This window comes from Oratosquilla oratoria, chromosome 1, assembly GCF_046742065.1.
Source record: "Oratosquilla oratoria isolate Oo_2021 chromosome 1, ASM4674206v1, whole genome shotgun sequence".
Taxonomy (NCBI): domain Eukaryota; kingdom Metazoa; phylum Arthropoda; class Malacostraca; order Stomatopoda; family Squillidae; genus Oratosquilla; species Oratosquilla oratoria.
The window spans coordinates 59,439,336-59,455,185 of NC_134777.1; the positions used below are offsets into that span (position 1 = coordinate 59,439,336).

Genomic DNA, 15,850 nt, shown 5'->3' on the forward strand with positions numbered 1-15,850 from the left:
ATCACTCCTTCATACAACCTCCTCTTAGCATCCATTCCCAAATGTCTGTTTCTCATTACACTTTTTAATCCACCAAGGCATTTACTTGCTTCTCTCAATCTACATTCTACCTCCACCTCCAATACTCCCTTTCGTGCCACATTTGCACCCAAGTATCTAAAAATATCCACTTTCTCCAGTCTTTCCCTTAATACTCACCTCCAGTCTGCTGCCACCGTCTCCCCTTGTACATCTCATCACCTTACTTTTACCCACATTTATCTTCAATTTCCTTCTTTTACACACCTTCCCAAACTCTGTCACTAACTTCCTCAATCCCTCCTCTGATCCTACTACAAGCACAGTGTCGTCCGCAAACAACAGCTGGCTTATCTCCCACTTTTCTCCATTTTCTTTAACCAACTTCAATCCCTGACCCACTGCCCTTGCATTTACCTCTCACACCACCCTATCCATCTATAAATTAAACAGCCAGGATGACATAACACATCCCTGACAAAGTCCCACCTTTACCTCAAACCACTCACTCTCTACATTTCTAATCCTGACACAGGCTCTACTACTCTCATAAAAACCCGTGACAGCTCCTAAAAGCTTTCCTCCTATCCCACATATCTGCAATACCTCCCACAGCGCCTTCCTGTCCACTTTGTCAGAAACCTTTTCAAAATCCAAAACAGCCCAAAAAACATCACCTTTTCCTATAGCTTTTTCACATATCTGTCCTACCACAAAAATCTGATCTATGCAACCCCTACCTGTCCTAAACCCACATTGTTCCTCACCAATTACTCCCTCTGTTCCTCTCCTGATCCTCTCAATCAAGACCCTTCCAACTACACTTAACACCTCTTAGCATTCAAATAGAATTAAAATCAAGTACCACAGCAGCAGGTGGGAGGCCTGTCATCAGTCATGAAATAATCATGGGCTAGACAAGAATATCTTTGTAAACTTATTAATGCTATTTCAAAACACTAGACACTCTTCGGAGAGTTTACAAGTGTGTAGTCTATGTACTTCATCTTTTATATTTCTTCCAGAGAGCAGGGTCTTTTCAAGGGCTTGTTATGGACTAGTCTGTATTTCAGACTGGGAAAATTATGAGGGGACGAGTTAGGGGAGTCTAGAGGTACAGGAGAGGGGTAACCTCAACTCGTTCCTCTATGGAAGATTAAATCCTCACTGTTTATCGACCTTTTCCTATCTAGGAACACACAATATGTAAAGCAATGTGAAGGACAAAGTAAACAATTGTATGACATGAATTACATATATTCCTTATTTGAGCTACAGTATTGCATTGGCCTGGGTGAACATTTCAAAAAACTTGGGGAAATATGACAACTGGGCTGCTCTGCATTGATATCCATTTCTAATACTAGTTGATCTAAAAACTTATGAAAATACCCAAAATACAAAACTAGGTTGTATTATTTTACAGTGTTATTATGACAAGGTGATGATGATGTAACCTGACATGTTTCCATATTAGTTTGAAATGTTGATGGCTGGTCCCAAGTACCCACACTTACTTGGGGCATTTGTGACTGGTATAAGTACTTTATTCCCCATATGGGCAAGAACCAAATGATGATAAATGAGCAGTTCTTCGGCCTTATCCAAGAGTCTATGTATACCAAGGGCTTTTTCCCCCTTACAAGGGAGGTAGCCAGGAATAGTATAAAAATATGTGGCAAGCACTAGACAAGGTACCAAAATATAGGTCTGATAGGTTCTTCAATTGCCACTCTTGTTGCCTTTTTCCATTATTGGCCATTCAATCAATGTAATACTTTCCTTTTCCCAACATTGTTGATTTTATTATGAATCTGATGTACAATCATTACAATGCAGGGCAAGCTTATCAAATTCTAAACCCATCAGGTAACCCACTGGTTCTAACTGGAAGCTAAAACTTTGGCTGCTGATCAAGGAAGAAAACTCTAGAGAGGTAGAAATATATTCAGAGAATTACACTGCTACCATATACTGAAGCTCGTAATTCCCTATAAAATCTGGAATCTACCAATCAAAACATTTGCCAAACATCAGATAAAGTTCAATTCATGTGGCAAACAAAATTCTAACAGGTATTCCACTGTTAACTGGAAATTTAATTTTTGAGAAGGTCATTTGTTATGCAGAACACTAACTCGTTGAAAATGAGCCAAAAGAGACTCTACATCCTTAAAATATACATATATACATCTGTATAAAAAAGAATTAAAGAGAAGAGAGCATATGATGCATGAAATAAGCAATTAAAAACATGACAAGCTTGGAAATCTGTGCACAAATTGGGTTTAAATTAGCTATTTATAGCATTGCTTTACAATGGCTGGTGCAGGGTGAAAACAATACTGTAGATTCACAATTAACACGAACCCACTAGTACTTAATTTCACTATCAACTATTCATGCGAGCTACTGCTGCATCTGTGTGCCAGTAATTAAGCCTACAGTTTGTGCAAAGACTGCCCATCAAATTAATGCAAGAGATATGCATTAATGTGTACTCTTGACACAGGTACCCAAACAGAAGCATCCTGCAAGCTTTTTCAACATTTCTAACCCAACTGATGGGCCTATATATCAAAGTAAAAAAAAGCCTAAAGGGCCATATACATGTTAACTAAACAGAGACCATATTCATACCAATAATTGTATGTATAAATGTATAAACAATATATACATAAACACTGTACACAGAAATCTATATATTGAAACATATGTGTACTTTACATTTATACTTTGATATACTGACCCCATACCTGAAGCTTGCTTATCTGGTCTGTAACCTGAAGGAACACTGATTACCAGTGAAATCAATCACTGAACTCATTCAGTCACGGGAACTTGTTTGTACATGTCTTTTATATTAAAAAATATGGTTTCATCACTATTGAAAGGAGGGAAGAAGGAGAGAAAAAAAAAAAAAAAGCATTCATCAAACCATAAATAAAAATAATATATCTCTTATATACAAACATTGAAAAGGAGAAACAGCCCAATGACAAGAAATAAAAGCTTCATTTGTGCAAGAAACTGATAGCATTTTCCACTTATTTGAAATTGCAAAATTTTCATACAAGAAGACTCCAGACTAGTTTCCTTTTCAGATCTTTTTAAATATGGGAACTGAAACCACAAGGTTTAAGGAAGCACCACCTGTACACCTATTACTGCTCACACATTCTACTTGTTAACAGTGGTAAATACTTACGTATACAGCAACCACTTACACAGTAGACTACCTGTAATAATTCCTTATACCTACATCACATTACAATTAATCAGGTTCTTAGTGACATGACTAATCTCAAGCAGCTGCTTCTCTTTTTGCAGCACTGGCCATTAAGGACTTGCTCTGTGCTACATGGAGTTGTTTCAAGCTATTCGTACTGAATGGTCTGATAAACATAGCAGAATGCATTTGTGAGGACCAATCGTGAGTTTGTACAGGTGTCGAATACTGGCGCTGGCAGGTTTTGTTATATACTGGTAATAGTTCTGCTGCTTCACTCGACAAGGCCTGAAAAAAAAAAAAAATCTTCAGCCTATTGACTGTACATATATATTACCAAGGGCCTCTTCCCCCTTACAAGGGAGATAGCCAAAGTTAAAGGCTCAAGTCCACTCCCACCCATTTCATCACCACACACTCCACTCCCATTCAGCACCCCTCCCTCCCACTTTTCTTGGTTCCTCCTGGGTGATGGGCCATCCCTGCATCTCGCCCACTGCCCTGGGTCAGAAGCAATGCAACAAGACACAACACATCAACTCTTTTATGTTTCATGTTTCTGCCCATACAGTGCTCTCTGCACAATCACCCCTTAGCATCCATTCCCAAATATCTATCTCATTACATCTACTAATCTCCCAAGACATTTACTTGATTCTCTCAATCTACATTCTATCTCCACTCCTCCCTTTCCCACCACAATGCCCCCCCCCCCCCCAAGTATCTAAAGTTATCCACTTCCACCAGTCTCTCTCCCTTAACCACTTCGGTACGAGTCAAATTCTCGAGCACAGCATTGGCTGCCATATGTACAATTCATAACACTACTTGCTTTATAAAATATAGTCACTGCATTGTTACTCATTCTCTTTTATAGTAATAATAAACAGAAAACATGATCAAACCAGTTCATAGAATCTGGGGGTAATACATGTACAACTGCAAAAGAATATGTATATAATCAAAACGCACCCTCATGGACCCACTCACACCTCATGATGCCTACATAGGCATCATCATACCAAAGTGGTTAATACTCACTTCCAATATGCAACCATCCTCTCCCCTTGTACATCTCATCACCTTACTTTTACCCACATTCATCTTCAAGCTCCTTCTTTCACACACCTTCCCAAACTCCATCATTAACCCCTTCCATACGGTGACACCTACATAGGCATTATGAGGAGCAAGTGGGTATGCGAGGATGCCGATATCGGCGTCTTGATTATATTTATTGTAGTTGTACCTGTGTGACCCCCATACTCTATAAACTGGCTTCATCATATTTTCTATGGTTATCAAAATTCACGGGTGAAAGAGAGAACGAGCAATACAGCAGTGACTTTATTTTTTATAATGCGAGTATTATGATGCAACATTGCACGTCTGGCAGCTAATGCTGCCCGCGAGATTTTGGCCCGGAGTGAAGGGGTTGACTTCCTTAATCCCTCTGATCTGCTACAAGCACAGTGTTGTAAGCAAACAACAACTGGCTCATCTCCCATTTTCTTTAACCATCACCAATCCCCAGCCCATTACCCTTGCATTTACTCCACACACCCCCATCCATGTATAAATTGAACAGCCATGGCAACATGAGATCCCTAGCAAACCCCCACCTTTATCTCTGTTCTCAAGTCTCTTCTCTTCTACAACCTTCTTTGCTTCATCCCATCACTCACTACCCTTCCTTCTATTTCCTCCTATCCTCCTTGTTCCATGTACCATTTTTGCACACCTTGTGACTCCCTCCTTGAAATAACCCCATTCCTCCCACTCCTAGTTCTACTTCACTCCCTCCCACTCCTCTCAGCTTCTTCTTATACTCCTCTATTCTTCATCACTTAAGCAGTTTACTTTAAGCACCTCCTTACCTTTTGTCTCCATCTATCCTCCACACTCAATTTACCTTTCACCAAAAAATGATCTGATATTCCCCAACACTCTCCCCTATGAACATGTACATCCAAAACTCTTCTACTCCTATCCTGGTTACCACTATATAGTCTATTAAGCCCTAACTACCACCCTTCCATCCACCACCCTATCCCATGTGTACTTATGCTCAACTTTCTTCCAAAACACTGTTTGCTATCATCAACTCTCTAGATATCACCACCAATTCTCCACTATGATTTTTTTCCTGGCACTTCCCAACTAGTGCATCTATTGGTTTGTCTCCTACCAAGCATTGACATTTCTAATACCACTACATTTACTTTTATCCCTAAACCCACTATGCATTCATTTAAATCAATCCAAAAAGCCTACCTTTCCTCTACACTTTTCTCACTACTAGGCCCATATGCACTTATACCCACATCTCCCTTCCCATTTTCACCTTCATCCACATTAACCTTCAAGAAACCTCCTTCCACTCCACCACACGCTTACCTATCTCTTCACTTAGTAGTATAGCTTCAAGCTGTATGAAAGCTAAATCAGCCAGAGTGCCTCAGGCACATATATACATACATACTTGGACCAAAATACCTTTTACCCTTTCTATGTGGAGTGGCCATGCCAAAGCAACATTCACCCTCCACTTTACATGAATAATGAAAATGTATCCAAAAAGGAAATTTTAGTGTACAAACCCCAGAAAAATCCCAAGTAACACTTATTAACACCCTAATTTTTTTTTCACCCATTCCATGAACAGATGCTACAAAACAAGCAATGCTGTACATAGTAATTTAAGTAACTCTCAGTTTCTGAAGAAAGAATCCCCTCACCATAACATTTCCCACTGGCCAAGCAGCATCCACTAACCTTCAAGTAAATCATGGCATCTGTTCCATATCCTTCCATAGAAGTGAGCATAAGGTCCCCTTGGAAATAGCGAGCATAAAGTCTGGAGAGTGGAAGGCCATATCCATAGCCTGCAAGGGGAGGCGAATCTAAGCCACCTGATGTGGTTGGTTGTGGGGCTGTGGAATACATATAGTTGAATAGAAGGTCCATTTGACTTCTGGGAATGCCACCTCCTTGGTCAGACAGCTGAAAACCAATAAAAGACAGTGTAAGTAATATGGAAATGTTACTTTGGATAAAAGGAATAAGAGTACAGTACAAGCAAAAGAAAGAAATAGAGGTTGAAGAACAGTAAGAAGAGAAGGGAATAAGGAGAGAGATTGGGGAGGAAGAACAAAAATATACTAAGAAATATAACAGGATGAGGAGGAGAGCAGCAAGTTAATAGGCCTCCATGTAAAAGTGGTGTAAACAGTTAAGCCAGTAGATATCTTGGCCATGGTCTATAGACCAAGTGCCAATACCTCAGGGGGCCTTTTTTTTTTTTTTACAGAATGATAACAAGGAAACTATTCATTGCAACATATAGCTGGTACCAGTAAGATAATTTCAAATCAATTTGTGGTACAATTCTTTCAATAAGGAAAAAATTAAGCCTTGTAAATTTGCTCACCTTGACGGTCAAGTCCTCCTGTCCCATAACAAGCAGCACTTCAAGAGGTGGAAGATCTTCACTTGTGTCATCATGATGTTCAACAACAGCTCGCATAGAATTCTTGAAAAGCTCGAAGAGCATGTGATACAGATGGGATGGCACATAAACCACTGATATAGGTTGCTTTTCCACTGTAACAAGAATATTTTACTTACTTAAAAGTTTAAAACAAATGTAAATAAAGTTTGTCAGAGATATAACTAGGAAATATTTCATGATCTATGCTAGGTTATGGTGAATTCCCCAAACTCCCAAGGTGTGAGGTGGCAGAATTCAAGGGGAAGTGTGACATTAAACTGGTCCAAATCATGTATATATGCAGTGCAATTGTGTTCACATGTGTGAGTGACTGAGTGTGCATGCACATACCAAAGGCTCATTTCCTGAATGGGATGGTCAAGTCAGAGCAAACCCACTCCATAAACAAATCCCATTTAACACCCTATCTCAGTAAACTTCCCTTATATGGGGAAAGAGACCTTATAATATGTATGTATGAATGTATGCATGCATGCCCATCTCAGTACCTCATGGATGTGTCATCCCTGTCCTCAGTCACAGCAAGCAATTGAGAACATCCTTTCAAGCTGCATCATCCTTTCATCCCTTCACAATCCCTTTCTATTTGTTATCATTTGCACTCTTCTCTCATTCATTCACACTGTGTGTGTATTTACCTAGTTGTATTTTGTGGGAAGGGGAGCTACGTTTGTGGCGTCCCACCTTTGTATCTCAGTGTCTAGTTTGCTCTTAAACTCATGAATGGTTTTTGTGCACACTATTTTGTATAGTTTGTTCAAAGTGTCCACCACTCTATGTGGAAAACTGTTTTTCTTCAGATCTCTTCTGTAGCTGTTTTTTGATTTACTTTCCATGTCCTCTTGTGTTTCTTGTCCCAGTTTAACAAGTCCTCTCTATCAAGTATTTCTGTGCCCTTCATGATTCTGTAGATGGTCAGGTCACCTCTCTTTTCTTTGCTCCAGAGTCGGTAACTTCAATTTAGCCTCTCTCCTCATATGACAATTTTGTGGCTGCTCTCTGGATTCTATTTTCTTTATATTCTTTTTGGTACTGGGTGACCACAATGTCGCCACATATTCTAGTCTAGGCCTTATCAGTGTGACCAATATTTTTTTTAATTATTTCTTCGTCCAAATATGTAAATGCCACTTTTATTGATCTTAGCAAGTTGTAGGATTCTCCGACAATTTTGTTTATCTCTTTATCGTAGGACAAGTTGTTTGAGATAATTACATGCATAACTTTTTTGGATCTCTCCTTTACCTCCTTGGTTCCAATTTTATATTGTCCTGATATTCTATTTTTGCTTTTCCCAAACTCCATTATGCTACACTTGTTAATATTGTTTGTTTGTCTGTTTGTGTGTGTATTTACCTAGTTGTATTTTACGGGAAGGGGAGCTATGCTCGTGGTGTCCCGTCTTCATATCTCATTTTATCTAAACTATTTTTAAATTCATGTATTGTTTTTGCACACACCACTTTCTCATCTAACTTGTTCCAACTGTGAGGAAAGCTGTTCTTTTTCAGATCTCTTCTATAGCTGTCTTTTGTGTGTAGGTGTGTATGTGTGTGTATTTACCTAGTTGTATTTTGCGGGAAGGGGAGCTATGCTCGTGATGTCCCGCCATTGTATCTCGCAGTGTCTAGTTTGTTTTTAAACTCATGAATGGTTTTTGCGCATACTATTTCATTATCCAGTTTGTTCCCAGTGTCCAAAACTCTATGTGGAAAACTGTTTTTCTTCAGTTCTCTTCTATAGCTATGTTTTTTTATTTTCTTTCCATGTCCTCTTGTGTTTCTTTTGTCCTAGTTAACTAAGTTCTCTCTATCAAGTATCTCTGTGCCTTTCATGATTCTGTAGATGGTCAATAGGTCACCTCTCTCTCTTCTTTGCTCCAGTGTCGGTAACTCCAGTTTAGCCAATCTCTCCTCGTATGATAGGTTTGCAAGTGCAGGTGCCATTTTTGTAGCTGCTCTTTGGATTCTTTCTATTTTCTTTATATTCTTTTTGGTACTGGGGGACCACAATGTCGCCGCATACTCTAATCTAGGCCTTATCAATGTAACCAATATTTTTTTTATCATGTCTTCGTCCAAGTATGTAAATGCCACTTTTATTGATCTTAGCAAGTTGTAAGTCTCCCCAACAATTTTGTTAATCTGTATATCATAGGACAAGTCATTCGTGATAATTACACCCAAATCTTTTTCTGATCCTACTTTCTATACTTCCTTGGTTCCAATTGTATATTTTCCTGATATTCTGTTTTTGCTTTTTCCAAACTCCATTATGCTACACTTCTTAGTATTTAAGTCCACTTCCCATTTCTGACTCCAGTTCCATACCCTATTTAGGTCTTCTTGCAGTGCTTCACAGTCCTCATCAGTTTCTACTTTCCTTAACAGTTTGGCGTCATCAGCAAAGAAGCTCATGTAGCAGTTCACGTCCTCGTCCATGTCATTCATATAGATAGCAAACATTATTGGTGCCAGTACAGATCCTTGCGGTACTCCACTGATCACCTCTTTCCAATCTGAATATTTTTCTCTGAGCACTACTCTCATCTTTCTACCAGTCAGAAAGTCCTCCATCCATTTTAGTAGGTTTCCTTGTATTCCTCCTATGTGTTCCAGTTTTTTTTAGTAATTTTCTGTGGTACTTTGTCAAAGGCTTTTTGAAGTCTAGGAATGCACAATCAGCCCATCCATTTCTTTCTTGCACTATGTCTATTAGTCTTGAGTAAAAGCATATTAAGTTTGTGGTGCATGATCTTCCTTGTGTGTGTGTGTGTGTGCGTGTGTGTGTGTGTGTATGTGTGTGTGTGTCCCTTTTGTTATGTTATACACAAACTTCATATATATCAAAACCACTTTTATTGCACAAGAGTATTAAAACATCTCAACTAACTTGTATACTATATCCCTCCCATCAGTTATCTGTTAGGGCAACTATATTAAGACTATGTTAAGCCAGTTCAATGCATGGTAATTGCAAAAGTAACATTTTGGTCTATCTTGAACCCCTCTGTACAACCCCACTGTTCAACATTTTCCCATTATTTTGCAAAACCCATGAATTTAACAAAATCCCCAACATTCTCAAGAAGTTGGAAAAACCTTACCTTCCTTCCCTGGCTCCTTTACTGTGAAAGTGAATTTTTCCCATTCTGTATGCATGGTGTGGACAAAACAAAACCACAGTTAATATCTAAACTACAAAGCCACTTCAGGTATACATTGCACACATTGTTTCATACAATTTACAATACCACAAAAATTCATTGATACAAAATAAAAGAACTGTGCCAAGAATCGTGACATCACTATCCCATGCATCAAATCAGATTAGCAATAAGAAAAATAACTACATGATCTTTCATTTAATTTAAAAAAGCATTACCGTGAACTAAACTACAAAACATACACTAACTTAATTTTCTATCATATTAAAAGAAAATCTGCTGTCCCCACATGTATTTCAACAGTTAGCATTTGGATCGTAAGAGGCGAGAAGAAAGGGACGGGGAGAGGGACTAGGCATCCTTCTCCCTGTAGCCCCAAGGGGCAATTACCTAAAATGAAAAGAAAAGGCATAAGGGGTGCTGGCGGGCCTCGGGCCAGCACCCTAAGGTTTGGGTCTTTTAATGTGCGTGGATGTGGTACAGATGAGAGTAAAAGGGAAGAGATAGGTAGTATGTTTGTGAGAAGAAAGTTGGATGTGTTGGCTTTGAGTGAAACTAAGTTGAAAGGGAAGGGTGAGTGTATGTTTGGGAGTGTAAGTGGGAGGTTATCAGGAGTGAAGAGAGGGAGAGGGAGGGAAGGGGTGGCTATTCTAGTAAGTGAGGAGATAGGTAAAGGGGTAGTGGAGTGGAAGGAGGTTTCCTCAAGGATAATGTGGATGAAGGTGAAACTGGGAAAGGAGATGTGGGTCTTTGTAAGTGCATATGGGCCGGGCAGTGAGAAGAGTATAGAAGAAAGGGAGGCCTTTTGGATAGATTTAAATGAGTGCATAGAGGGTTTAGGAAGAAATGTCAATGTAATAGTACTGGGAGACCTTAATGCTAGAGTGGGAAATGGTCCAATCGATGGAGTGGTTGGGAAGTGTGGAGTTCCAGGAAAGAATCGTAGTGGAGAGTTGATGGTGGAAATGTGTCTAGAAAGAGAGCTGATGATAGCAAATACAGTGTTTCGGAAGAAAGTCAAGCATAAGTACACATGGGAGAGGGTGGTGGAGGGAAGGGTGGTAGATAGAGCGCTAATGGATTATGTAGTGGTAAATAGGATTATGATAGGAAGAGTTAAGGATGTACATGTGCTAAGGGGAGAGGGTGGGGGAATATCAGATCATTTTTTGGTGGAAGGTAAGTTGAGAGTGGAGGATAGATGGAGAAGGAGGAAAGGGACAAAAGGTAGGGAGGTTCTTAGAGTGAACTCCTTGAATGAAAAGGAAAAGGAGAAGGAGTACGAAAAGAAGCTGAAGGAGGAGTGGGAGGGAGTTAAGGATAGAGCAGAGATGGGTGTGGAGGAGGAATGGGGATGGTTCAAGGAGGGAGTCTTAAAGTGTGCAAGGATGGTGTGTGGAACAAGAAGGACAGGAGGAAATAGAAGAAAGGGTAGTGAATGGTGGGATGAGGAAACAAAGAAGGTTGTAGAAGAGAAGAAGCGAGCATTCACAGATTGGTTACAAAAGAGGACAGGGGAGTCATATGAGACGTACAAAGAAAAGAAAAGAGAAGTAAAGCAAAAGGTAAAGGAGGCAAAGAGGAGAGCAGATGTGAAATGGGGTAGGAGTATGACAGAAAATTTTGAAAGTAATAAAAAGATGTTTTGGAAAGAAATTAAGAGAGGAAGAGGAGGTGAATCAAGTAGGGAAGAAAAGGTAAAAGGTACAGATGGAGAGTTGATAATGGAAGAGATGGCAGTGAGGGGAAGATGGGCAGAATATTTTAGGGAGTTGCTGAATGTGAAGGAGGATAGGGAGGGAAAGATAGCTGCAGTGGGAAATACGAAGAAAATGAGAGTGATGAGTGAGGAGAATGGAGGAGAAATAAGGAAGGATGAGGTGAAGGCAGTTGTAAAGATGATGAAAGCAGGTAAGGCACCTGGTCTGGATGGATGTCATGCAGAATGTCTGAAAAAGGGAGGTTCAGTGATGGTGGACTGGTTGGTGAGATTATTTAATGTTTGCTGGAGAGAGGGTAGAGTACCGGAGGACTGGAGTAGTGCCTGTATAGTTCCTCTTTACAAGGGAAAAGGGGACAAGTGTGAATGTAGTAATTTCAGAGGGATTAGCCTGTTGAGTGTAGTAGGGAAGGCTTATGGGAGAATCTTAATTGAGAGGATTAGGAGAGGAACAGAAGGAGTAATTGGTGAGGAACAGTGTGGATTTAGGACGGGTAGAGGTTGTGTAGATCAGATCTTTGTGGTAAGACAGATATGTGAGAAAGCTATAGGAAAGGGGAAGGATGTTTTTTGGGCTTTTATGGATCTGGAAAAGGCTTATGATAGGGTAGACAGAAAGGCACTGTGGGAGGTTATGCAGATTTATGGGATAGGAGGAAAGCTTTTGGGAGCTGTCAAGAGTTTTTATGTGAGTAGTAGAGCATGTGTTAGGATTGGAAATGGAGAGAGTGAGTGGTTTGAAGTAAAGGTGGGACTTCGTCAAGGATGTGTTATGTCGCCCTGGCTGTTCAACTTATACATGGATGGGGTGGTGCGAGAGGTGAATGCTAGGGTAGTGAGTCAGGGATTGGAGATGGTTAAAGAAAATGGAGAAAAGTGGGAGGTGAGCCAGCTGTTGTTTGCAGACGACACTGCGCTTGTGGCAGGGTCAGAGGAGGGATTGAGGAAGCTGGTGGCAGAGTTTGGGAGAGTATGTGATAGAAGAAAGCTAAAGATAAATGTGGGTAAAAGTAAGGTGATGAGATGTACAAGGGGTGAAAGTGGCAGTAGACTGGAAGTGAACATTAAGGGAGAGCGACTGGAGGAAGTGGATAGTTTTAGATACTTGGGTGCAAGTGTAGCAGGAAAAGGTGGAGTGAAGGTGGAGGTAGAATGTAGATTGAGAGAAGCGAGTAAATGCCTTGGTGGTTTAAAGAGTGTAATGAGAAATAGACATTTGGGAATGGATGCGAAGAGGAGACTGTATGAAGGAGTGATTGTGCCAACAGCATTGTATGGGGCAGAAACGTGGAACATAAGAGAAGAAGAGAGAAGGAGTTTGAATGTGTTTGAGATGAGGTGTCTGAGAAGTATGGTGGGGGTTACTAGGCTGGATAGAGTGAGAAATGAGGAGGTGAGGAGGAGAACAGGGGTGAAAAAGGATTTGGGAGATAGGGTTGATGAAAGAATATTAGGATGGTTTGGACACATGGAAAGAATGAGTGAAGAAAGACTAGTAAAAGAGGTATGGAAGGCAGATGTGGAGGGAGTGAACATGAGGGGACGTCCTAGGATGAGGTGGATGGATGGGGTGAAGGGGGCTTTGGGGAAGAGGGGAATGTCTGTTGAGGAAGGAAGGGAGAGGACGGAAGACAGAGGTGAGTGGAGAATGGTTGTATATGGATGATGTTGTGACTGCATGAGGAGGAATGGGCGGGGGGGGGTGGGGGGTGGGGTAGTATGTGTGAGTAAATTTTGACGCAGCCCGAAGGGATTTCTCCCCGTCCTCTCCTTATATGCAAAGGGGGACGGAGAGGGGGGGTCGCCGATTAAATGAAGCGGCCTTGCTGTGGATGTACTGTGTCTTGCGACACTGCTTCTGACCCAGGGCGGTGGGCAGGGTGCAGGGATGACCCGTCATCCAGGAGGTGCTCAGATGAGAGGAAGGGTGGGAGGGGTGTGGAGTGTATTTAGGGATGAAATGGGTGGGAGTGTTTTTATGCCTTTCCCTTTTTGGCTACCTCCCTTGGAAGGGGGAAAAAGCCTTGGTATATGTATGTAGCATTTGAATGACATGAATTTGCCAGCAACAAGTAAATTACACTACCATGCCCTATCATATATGAAGCAGACCAGATACAATCAAACATACATGTTACACACAGTGGCGTAGCAACTGTTTTTGCCGCCCAGGGCGGGTGTAAGATTTATCCCCCCCAACAGGGGTGGGGGGTTGGGTAAAATTATTCTTTGATATAAAGCAGGAATACTAAACTTAAAACATTTTTCTTCGTTGGATATAAAACTGGGGCGTGTCTAAAGCAAAAGTTCCTAGCCTAGGATTTTTTCCTAATCTAGGAACTTTGTTTAGAACCTAGGAATATAAAATTTGCCTAGCCATTGATCCTACAACATGGTTGCTGCCATAGACCAACACAAATATTAATTTGCTAGATATTTTAGTTAATTTTGTGCCATTTTATATCAATAAATAAAATAAAGTTATATCTTACTGGTTTTGGGTTTTACCGGCACTCGTATTTATATAAATTCACATCATCGTTATGTCATATTTTAATTTATTTTAAAATAGCTGACAAAATCGCTGAAAGCTAGAATAGCGTCTAAAGCGAATGTAGGTTAGGAAAACATTCATAGGCTAAGAAAATTTGCTTTAGACACTGTCCTGATGCTACAGTTGAAAAATCTGTTAAAAAACCATATCATATTACAACCTTAAAATCTCAATTTGGTATAAAAATTTAAGATTTTTGTTAGATTTTTATTATTATTATTTATTTATTTATTTTTTATTTTTATTTTTTTATTTTTGTACCCCATCAACATTCCGCCCCCTGGGATGTGCCACCCGAGGCGGACCGCCCCTCACGCCCCCCCCTTTGCTACGCCACTGGTTACACAGCTTTGAACATGAAGCTCACCATTGTGACATCTGATTTTCAATTCTGGTGAAGCAAGGTAGTACTGGTCACAGAGGAATCTCGCATTGGAGTATGCATCTTCAATTACTCGGACCACATCACAATGAGGGTCGATGCAGCCTATGTGGTTTGGAACATCTGGTATCTCTCCAAACAGTATTGCTGTCAAAGAATTTTCCCAATTACTTCATTTGGGAGAAGTAATTATCAACAATATACAGCCACTTATACCCACATATAAACTCCTCAATATTTAGAGTCCTTGGTGAATTAATCAGTCAAATATTTCCCCTGTAGGTGGGGATTGGCCCATGTCAAATCACCTTAAACCCATGCCACATCCACACAAAAACCTATTTATTGTCCTTACCAACTTAATTCCTCACTGAGGAAGTGCCTCAGAGGCAGTAGTACCTATAAACAAACATTCCCATTATTTTTACCTCCCCTATCTAATTCCTCTTAGCTCCTCATTCTCCCATTTAACTATGTGCAATTCATGTATGAATAAACCATTTTGTGAAGCTGCAATAGATGCACACAATGTTTTACCTCCTATAAATTAAAAAAAATAATAATAACTTTCACGTCATACTTTTGTTGTCAGCGAGTTACTTAAGCAAACCAATGACTTCATATTGCCAACCAACCATTTTACCCCCACCCCAACTTCTACAAACATATCCCTACCCCTTTATACAGACCATTCCTCCTACACCCCCTTCTTCATACTATCCAACTTATACTTTCCCTACTTGTCTTTAACAGATCAGCCTATTGTTCTATGAATATATCCATTCCCTCCTGTTCTTTCTTCACTGACCAGAAACTCCCTAGTGAATCGAGAGTACCAGTTGACCAATGTCCAAATAATCAGGAGTTTACTCTATAATCATCCACACAACATTATTACACAAACTACTTACTGTGTTGGTTGATAAGCATCCTGATAGAGATTCTGTTCATATAGAAACGATCCAGAAAATACTGAACATTGGCTTCAGTGTTGGCATTCACCTGATGTGCTTCTTTCAACTCCAGCATACCTCGGGCCATGGTCATGACAACATCACTGTGCCTATTACGAATACGCACCAACGCTTCCGTGAACCTGAAAGGTCAAGACAATTTCCACAATAAGTAGAAAAAAAAAAATTCTCATCAGGGATCCATTTTTCCTAGTTACCAAGACTTAAAAAACATTCTAATTTAAAGTTACAAGGTACTTTAGATTGATAGGTGCACAACTACAAGTGCAAAACTTAATTACTATAATCAACAAGAA

At 40.1% G+C, this 15,850-nt stretch overlaps 1 protein-coding gene across 3 annotated transcripts in view; it reads right to left on the bottom strand.

The window, feature by feature from the left end:
• Positions 1 to 1,254: 1,254 nt before the first annotated feature.
• The window catches only part of Pdk (pyruvate dehydrogenase kinase), a 42,032-nt gene continuing 27,436 nt past the window's right edge, over positions 1,255 to 15,850 (bottom strand). For 2 of the 3 annotated variants that reach the window (XM_076192280.1, XM_076192459.1), the window contains exons 3-8: positions 15,492 to 15,676; positions 14,566 to 14,727; positions 9,865 to 9,909; positions 6,678 to 6,850; positions 6,023 to 6,250; positions 1,255 to 3,535 (exon numbers count right to left, since the gene is read on the bottom strand). In XM_076192280.1, the coding sequence (XP_076048395.1) occupies positions 3,323 to 3,535; positions 6,023 to 6,250; positions 6,678 to 6,850; positions 9,865 to 9,909; positions 14,566 to 14,727; positions 15,492 to 15,676 (1,006 nt within the window). In that variant the 3' untranslated portion in view covers positions 1,255 to 3,322. The remainder of the gene's footprint in view (positions 3,536 to 6,022; positions 6,251 to 6,677; positions 6,851 to 9,864; positions 9,910 to 14,565; positions 14,728 to 15,491; positions 15,677 to 15,850) is intronic. The other variant, XM_076192366.1, reaches the window with a different exon arrangement.